The 9,614-nt window shown below is 37.2% G+C and overlaps 1 protein-coding gene across 1 annotated transcript; it reads left to right on the forward strand.

Annotated features, from left to right (window-relative positions):
* The first annotated feature begins 5,151 nt into the window (after nt 1–5,151).
* Nucleotides 5,152–6,171, forward strand: LOC139902453 (uncharacterized). The gene has a single exon (XM_071885077.1). It carries the CDS (start codon nt 5,152–5,154, stop codon nt 6,169–6,171), a length of 1,020 nt encoding a protein of 339 aa, XP_071741178.1.
* The last annotated feature ends 3,443 nt before the right edge of the window (nt 6,172–9,614 follow it).

Consider the following 9,614-nt stretch of genomic DNA (forward strand, 5'->3'; position numbering starts at 1 on the left):
GTCGACCGTAAAAACCGGAAAACACCTTTAAAACCAAACGGTCAACAAGATCCTCCCACAGTGGCCCCGAACTTGTCGTTTAATTTACCAACATCACCTTTCACCCCGGCCACCAATGGCCGCCGTTTTATCCATCGTTTTGGTAACCCAAACATTCATAAGCAAAAATGGGTGCCATCCACAGCGAACAACCCTAACCCTAATCACCCTAATAAAACTTCAAACCCTAATACCACAAAACCTAATCAGGCTCCTAATTCTTCAAACCCTAAATGTGCTGCTACTTTCCCTAACAGCATCCCGTTAAAACAGCGTCCCATACCTCGAGAAAATGAATCGCATAACCATAACACCGATCCGGGGTTGGCCTCTATTACTTCAATCATGGTATTTGGCTTCCCTGATTCCTGGAGCAAGCTAGATCTTCGTTACTTTATTAGCAGGTATGGTACGATTCATGATATCTTTATACCTTTCACGAAAAGGCTTAGGAACGGCAATAAATTCGCCTTTGTTAAATTTATCGATGTTACCGACCTAAATTTTCTGCTTAAAAGATTGAACACTATTAATCTCGGTAACGGATGGCTTAAAGCTTACAAGGCCCACGACCGTAAAAAACCTGATCCTGTTGTGTTACCGAAACAACCTGCTGCTGCTAAGCGTGCTTCGTCCATCCCTACTCACCACACCATTCCGAATAATGGTTTCACGGATGGACGCACGTTTAATAAAGTTGTTGGTAATATGGATGGTGTGACGATCGCTCCAAATCCATATGGACGAATACGTCATTCATTGATTTCATTGCGAGGTATTTGACCTCTATATGATACGTTTTGTAAACATTGCATTCTTTTGAAAAGGCACACCATAAATGAATATTTAAATCAAAGGTTTTCGACATTTGATGATTTCTACATATAGACAATCACCGTATATAATAGTTTACAATAGTACTTCCGTTGACAATGCAGTCAAAATAAGGTACATGATGATGAATTGGTGAATGCAACGTTTTCTTGAAAAATATGCCATATAAGACTCCATGCACATAGCTTGTCTATCATATAAGCAAACAGCGGAAGACTTCTAGGGAACCTGAGAATAAACATGCTAACAAGTGTCAACACAAAGGTTGGTGAGTTCATAGTTTGTATGTTTCGCATAATCTGTATATAAAGATGAATCACAAGATTTCAGTTGTTTCATCCAGAAACGTTTATCAAAATATTCTACGAAATTGAGCACCCTGGTAACTAAACTTAACGTATATATAATTTGTACCCTTTGTATAATCATCTTAATAATACACGCAAACCAACGTGTACGCTTCTCAAATAGCATACATCCGTTAAAAGGCTAGTGCTCTAGCTCGGACGGGGATATCAAGCCCTATGGATCCATATACTACTACTCGCGCCCACCTGTTCTTATAACTGGCAGTTACTAGTTACCAAAGCTAAGGGATTTTCGGTTCAAACTCAGTGTAGAATTTAATATGTACTTGTATCCATTGTGTTTAAAATAAAGTGCATGTATTCTCAGTCCAAAAATATAGATTGTAAAAGCAATTAAAAAGGGAGAAAATGAAACTCACCTTAGCAGCACATACAGTTGTTCATCGTAATGTGACCGAAACTCGGTATATCAAAGAATCGTAGATCTCAACCTAGAGAACATATGTTGGTCAATAAATGTCTATCAAGCTAGGTCAGGTCATAGTGTATCGCAATCCTAATGCTCGAGATCGACATACAAAAGTTATCCAAAGTCGTTTCAAAAAGTCAATTTTGACAATAGTTTAACAAAATGAGACGTGCCTTATATAAAGATTCATTTACTCGGTTGGTAATATTTAAAAATTCACTTTATCAATCTCGTAAACAAGTTGTTTAAATCTTAATTGTAGATTCAAAAGCAATTTCAATTAACGTCAATCATAATTCAGTTGATCATATCTTTTAATCCGTTCATCGAAACTATTCGGTGTCTAAATGAAAAGTTATCGATTTTTCGCCAGCTTTCCTAAAACATGTATATCATATACCTTTTACCAGTAATATATGGATTTAATTCGTGATTCATTATAAACTGTTTAACGACGAAATTTAGCATACAAGCATGTATAAATATATATACTCGAGTACTAGACATGGATACACTATTAATATATAATAGATAAAATATAAGTACTTACGTATTAATATTGAGATTCAATATTGTAGGAAAGTACGTAGACGTAACGGAGATGATAAACACTAGGTTTGATTCATAAATATATCCCCGAACATTACCCATAACCTCCTTGGCAATAACCCATAATTTCCTTAGCTCTATCCCGCTCGTAAAAACTCATTTTTAAAAGTGACATGCTCATAACCTCGTCGTAATATTTTATGTATAATATTACTAAAAATATTAAGATTAATAATAATTTAATAATATAATAATAATAATAATAATAATAATAATAATAATAATAATAATAATAATAATAATAATTTAAATAAAATAAATACGGAGTAATAAGTATGTGTAAACTGAGCAAAAACGAATTCAATTTATAGACCTTTCCTGAAATCTGACCCCATGCGATCGCATGGGTTTTATGCCTATTTTCCATGCGATCGCATGGCCCCAAAATCCAGCTCACATTTTTTTGTATTTTTGTTTGTCGACATAATAATTAATAATATATATAATATATTTAATTTATATAATTAATTATATATTATATTAAATTCACATGCATAGTTAACTTGTAATTTTTGTTCCGATAAGTCGTACGTTGTTACGCGACTTATGTCCCGGTTCCGGTTTTTCGAGTGTCCCTTCATACGCTGAGAAAACTTGTAATTTTCATTCTGGGACACGTACCTTTGTCAAAATATAGCCTTAAATTATCCCTAAATTATACCACCCAAAGTATATCTTAAACTTTCGAGTATTTTGGTCATTTACTTCTATAAATCATTGTCTCGTTATTTATTAATATAATAGTATTTATCAAACGTTTCATAATCAATTTAATATCTATTCTCAATATTTATAAACACGTTTTAAAATACGTATCGCAAGTTATTCATAAAATAAATTCTTAACAGTTAATATTCCTTATAATTGTATGTGTCCAAATTACGTTATTTAAACAAATAATTCACCATTTATTCCGAATACCGTTAAAATGAATGATTTCTCAAATCAACGTGGACCTCTCAACAGAGACACGTAATAATATCATAATTCTTAAGAGACTCAGTAAATATCTTTTACTTGAATCGTTTGGCATAATCTTTTAACTCTGTAGTTAAATATATCAATCAGATAATCAAACCAATAAGTTTAATGGACAGTATCATATCCTCAACACGTTGTTACGTTTTCAAGTTATAGTATATGTATCTATATATAATTGTTCGCGTTTCGTTGAGAACAATCGAAGGTTAATTGAACAGTTCAAAATTTTGAGATTTAACTTCATAGACTTTGTTTATCGTGTCGGAAACGTTAATCATACAAGATTAAGTTTAAATTTGGTCAGAATTTTCTGGGTCATCACAGATGGATATACTAGTGATGTCAAGAAAGAATTGACTAGCATCGGGTGGTTCAATCGTTGGGATTGTAATGGTAAATACAGGTGTATCTCAGTTACAGACAAACATAACGACACTGATCTCCTAAGTAAAGCTATTATTGGTACCATTCTTAAACTTGAATATCTTGAGCACATCCTTTTTTTTTATGTGAAATGGAGAACTTAGATAATGTTCAAGTAAAATACTTAGGAGGGATGGATGTCATGTTCATTTTTGAGTCCGAGGATCAAGCCTCCGCTATCCTTAATGCGAAACACCACTGCATTCACAAATGGATGACAGATATCCGTAAATGGGATGAACATCACTCTTACCAAGGTCGTATTACATGGCTAAATATCACGGGTATCCCTGTCCAGTTTTGAAATGAAAACACTTTCAGTGCCAATGCAAGATGGTGGGGTGAACCTCTTGAATTCTCAAACTGCTCATTAAAAGGTAACCAAAACCTTGTGGTGGCAAAAGTGTTAGTTAAGTTACGAGATGCACACTTGGTGCACGACATTGTGCGTGTCACTTCCGATTACTTCATCTTTTTTGCCTATGTAATGGAAGAAACCAACGGGATTTTTGAAGTTAACGTTAACCCAAAACTTGAGGAAAGTGATGGTAGTGAGGGGATTTCGGAGTCGGAGCTACCGGGTAATGATGGTAATGTTAGTATGGACGACGAAAACAAGAGTGAGTTCTCCGATGATTTATTTGGTTATAACCTGATGCGTGATAATAATTCCAAGTGTTTGGTACCAGAAAGCTCATTTGCAGAACCCAATCATGATAACACAGGTGACTCTTCCACTGTTAATAAGACTGTACCATGTGAAAATGAGTCTAGCTGTGTAAATGCTATTGAAGTTGACCAAAATGTTTGTGATACTGGACCGGTCCATATAGATAACAATGTGGGTGGTCTGGCCCAACTGGGGGCTTTGAATGCCAAGGTTAGGAACAACGTTGATGGGGGTAGTAATTTTGTAATTGAGCAAATTGTGTTTCCAGATAATAATTGCGCTGCCAAAGTTCCAAATGGACCTGATGAACTTGATAAGGCCCAACATAAAGCTCCTAAAGGGCCCTCTCTTCAAGACGGGCCTCCTCCCATACCATTCTTCACATCGGACATACCCTATGTTCCTTACGTCCCTGATGATAATAAAAATGACACGTCCATTCCTAAGCCTACCGAAAATATTGATACCACTCAAGGCAATTTTGACGGGCAATTTGACGTTGATTGCCCTCCAGGTTTTTTACCAACTCCGAGATATGCGCACGAAATACACAATTGGCACCCGGCACACCGAGACAAAGATGGTAATAAAGAGTCCCTGTGGGTTAATAATAATAATATGGCTGATAATGGGGTTCCAAAAATTTCTGACGCTTCAGGTGACCATAGCAAACCTACCTCTATCAATGAACAATCGTTATCTACTTGTAGCTCGGGATTGAAAGAATTCGGCTCGGACATTGGGCTTGAGTGGATCGGGCCTCCGGAAGGGAAGTAACTCTTATTCTCATACGTTTTCTTTTTAAAAAATTGTTTAAAATGAAGATAATTTCGTTAAATGTACGTGGGCTCGAGAAATTAGAAAAAGAAAAATTTAATTGGGTTAAAAGTTTAATTCGTTTTCATAATCCGGACATTTTTGCTATTCAAGAATCCAAAAGGAAACATGTCACTGATTTTATGATTGAGTTGCTATGGGGTAATAAAGATTTTGAATACATCTTTAAACCTTCGGTGGGACAATCGGGTGGGTTAATTTTAATTTGGGATCCTTCTAGATTTTGTGTCTCTGGGGCAGTTGAAAAAGACTTCTTTTTGGGTATACGTGGGCGTTGGGTGGGCAAAACGGGAGTTTCTGTTATTCTAAACGTATATGGACCGCATAATGACCATTTGAAACATAATTTTTGGGAAAGTCTTGAAAATATTATGCAGGTGGATATTGATGATTGGGTTATTTGTGGTGATTTTAACGAAGTAAGGCGTAGATCAGAACGACAAAATTGTGAATTCATTGAAAGTAGAGCTAAGATGTTCAACGATTTCATTAATAAGGCAAACCTCATTGAAATTCTATTAGGCGGGAGAAAGTTTACTAGAATCAGCGATGACGGTTTGAAATGCAGTAAACTTGATAGGTTCTTGGTCTCAGAAACATGTTATGCATCTTGGGAAGGTATATCCGCTTGTACTCTAGATAGAGACTACTCAGACCATTGCCCTATTGTTTTGAAAGATTCGAATAATGATTTTGGGCCGAAACCGACTAGAGTATTTAATAATTGGTTTGAGGACGGAAAAAGTATTGATTTGATAAAAGATGCGTGGAATGTCACCATTCGTACTCCTAGGGTTGATTGTATATTTCGTGACAAGCTAAAGAATGTCAAAACAGTGCTGAAAGAAAAGTGTAATCCTAAATACAACGCTCTAAATGCCGAAATTGACTTACTCCACAAAGAAATCTCCGATTGGGAAAATATCATTGGTACTCGTGATCTTACGGACGCTGAAATCACCTCCTGGCTAGACTCGAAAAAAGTGGTTCCAAAAAGATAAGGAGAAAGCCGATATTTTGAAACAAAAAGCTAGGATCAAATGGGTAACGGATGGGGATGAAAATAGTAAGTTCTTTCATTCGTGCATTAAAAGAATACAAAACAAAAACAACATAAGGGGTGTTAATTTGAATGGTTTATGGATCGAGAACCCGGATGAGATTAAATTGGCGGACTTTACTTACTTCAAAAATCGTTTTACCGAAACCAACTCTCGTACCTTCAAAATTCGTGGCCCCTTAGATAACCGGCTTGGTGAGAACGAGGCGTCTGGCATTGAGACCCCGTTCACACTTTCCGAAATTCATGATGCTATACTAGATTGTGGGGGCGAAAAGGCCCCGGGTCCGGACGGGTTTAACATGAAATTTTTCTCAAAACATTGGGACGTTGTCAAAGATGACCTTCTCGTGGTTTTTACTCGTTTTTGGGAGGTTGGCGAGATCTCTAAAGGATGCAACTCTTCTTTTGTCGCTCGAATTCCAAAAAACAATGATCCTCAAGGTTTTGGTGATTATCGCCCAATTAGTTTAATCGGGAGCCTTTATAAAATTATCTCTAAAGTTTTGACAAAAAGGTTACAAAAAGTTATTTCATCGGTCATCGGGTTTGAACAAAGTGCATACATTAAAAATCGATACATTCTTGATGGGGTGTTAATAGCGAATGAAGTTCTACACGATATCAAAGTAACCAAAAGAAAAGGGTTCCTCTTTAAAGTCGACTTTGAAAAGGCATTTGATAGCATCAATTGAAATTTCCTTATGGAAATCATGGAGTTAATGGGTTTTGGTCATAGATGGAGACTTTGGATTTTCGCATGTCTTTCTTCCGCCTCCATATCCATTTTGGTCAACGGCTCGCCGACTAAAGAATTTTCCCTTCAGAAAGGCGTGAGGCAAGGTGATCCCCTTTCACCTTACCTTTTTATCATGGTCGCTGAAGGTTTGAACCACCTCACTAAACTAACCATTACTCATAATCGGTTTACGGGAATTCCAATTGGTCGGGGCGATGTTCGTGTCACACACTTGCAATATGCCGATGACACTTTATTTTTCGGGGAATGGAATAGACGTAACGTACAAAATCTCACAAAAATTCTTAAGTGTTTTGAATCAACATCGGGGTTAAATATAAACTTTTATAAAAGTTGTGTGTATGGACTTGGGGTCTCAAAAGTAGAAATGGAAAATATGGCGGCATGGCTTGGGTGTGTAGCAGGTACACTTCCTATCACCTATCTTGGGCTCCCACTTGGATCGTCAATGAAACTTTCGAAATCGTGGGATCCGGTGTTCGAAAAATTTGAAAAAAGATTGGCGGATTGGAAAGCTAGATCCCTCTCTTATGGCGGTAGAGTTACACTAATTAAATCGGTACTTTCTAGTCTACCTCTTTATTTCTTTTCGCTTTATTTATCCCCGTCGTGTGTTATTAAAAAACTTGAGGGTTTGAGGCGTCGATTTTTTTGGGGCGGGTCCTCCGAGGTCTCAAAAATAGCATGGATTAAATGGGATACTTGTCTTATGCCTCGCGAAGTTGGTGGTTTAGATATCGCCCCGCTTGTTTTAAAAAATCGTGCCCTTCTTGCAAAATGGTGGTGGCGTTTTAAACATGAAAATGATTCTCTTTGGGTTTCTATTATTAAAAAAATTTTACGGGGAGGACGAGGGTTTTAGTTCATCGTTTTCTATCCCCGCCTCATGGGTCTCTTCCACTTGGGCGGGTATCCTTAAGGTGGGTAAAAACATCTTTAATACCGGCTCTGCATTTTCTAATTCCTTCAAAAAAAGGATTGTTGATGGGTCTAAAACAAGTTTTTGGGAGGAACTCTGGATTGGGGACATTACTCTTAAAGAAAAATTCAATAGACTTTATAGACTCGAATCTAATAATGAGGCTACTATTCTTGACCGGGCTCGTTGGGTGGATGGGGTATTTCATGCGACCTGGTGTTGGTCCCGCCATATCTCGGGGAGATTGGCTGGGGACCTCACCGCCCTTACTAACCTTCTATCGAGTTTCGTCCCATGTAGCACAGGTCGAGAGGAATGGTCATGGTCATGGAGCAACGATGGCTCGTTTTCGGTCCAAAAGCTTACGGATATTTTGGTTAGGAGCAACCTACCTACAGTCAATGGAGGCGTTGGGTCGATTCGCAACAATATGGTCCCCCTCAAGGTCGAATTATTTATTTGGCGTACTCGACATAAAAGATTACCTACTAGAGTCGAACTTGATAAGAGAGGAATGGATTTGGGTACTGTTCGATGTCCGGTTTGCGATAATGGTTTGGAATCGGTGGAACACGCGATGATCTTATGCTCGTTCGCTTTGGAAATTTGGAATCGGGTTTGTGATTGGTGGAAACTCGGACCTTTCACAAACTTGAGCATCAATGAATGTTTTCTTGGGAATGGATTTAATTTCAGCTCTGATTTGGGTAAGAAGTTGTGGCAAGCCACGGAATGGGTTACGGGTTACCTGATTTGGAAAAGTAGAAACGCTTCTACCTTTTCCAAGGCAAAACCGACATGTGCCATGATCTTTAAGGACATCCAACTCAAATGCTTTGAATGGATCTCAAATAGAGTCAAAGGTTTTAACATCGATTGGGATGTTTGGCTAGCAAATCCTCGAGTTTATGATTCACTTGCGATATCTATTACAAGAACAGGGATTGGTTAATTTGTTCTCCACGCAGGTTTTTTGCCCCACTCCTGGAGTAGTCGTTTTGGTCTAGAGAATTTGGTGCGGCTCGGGGTGCTTTGTCGTTGAATTGCCAACACTGTGCTCCGTCCCTGCTCCAGCTTGTTTAGTTAATTCTTCTCAAGTCCAATCTCGGTCTTAATGATAATGAACGGACTAAGGCGTTTTCCTGCAACTTGTGGAGTATTTCCATCTCGTTTTCTAATTTCCGTTTTGTTGTTTTTATGATTCTCTTTCGCTTTTATTATGTACCTATGACAATATTGTATTGTTTTGTGTTAATATATAATATATATACCTTCTGCCGTTAAAAAAAAAAAAAAAAAAATGATACTGTCTTTGAAATTTGTTGCACATATGATTTTTTTAAGCTAATGGCCTAAGTCCTGAAACTTAATGGAAATTGGAAAGTACTACATGTGTAATAAATATCAAAATAAAGGACTACCGATTTAATTAAGCTGCATAAATGACTAATATGCAATTAAACTATAACCATATGGAACATATACGTAGGTTACTTTATTTTACAATATGTTTGACCCGTAGACACATCTCAATATCATCCACTTTTATGAAAGATCCATGTATGATTGGTATTGTCCATTACAAGGACCAAAATCTGTCTCTATAACCTTATTTTATGTAAAATTGAGGTACCAAATTTAGGTGTCAGCCTTGGTCATCTTTTGTTTGATGTGGTATATAATAGAATACCCGAGCCCACAACTC

Source organism: Rutidosis leptorrhynchoides, chromosome 3 (genome assembly GCF_046630445.1).
Source record: "Rutidosis leptorrhynchoides isolate AG116_Rl617_1_P2 chromosome 3, CSIRO_AGI_Rlap_v1, whole genome shotgun sequence".
Classification (NCBI taxonomy): Eukaryota; Viridiplantae; Streptophyta; class Magnoliopsida; order Asterales; family Asteraceae; genus Rutidosis; species Rutidosis leptorrhynchoides.

Bases quoted from the DNA above. Each gene is read 5' to 3' on its own strand.
- LOC139902453 (XM_071885077.1), top strand. From the start codon at position 5,152: ATGAAGATAATTTCGTTAAATGTACGTGGGCTCGAGAAATTAGAAAAA.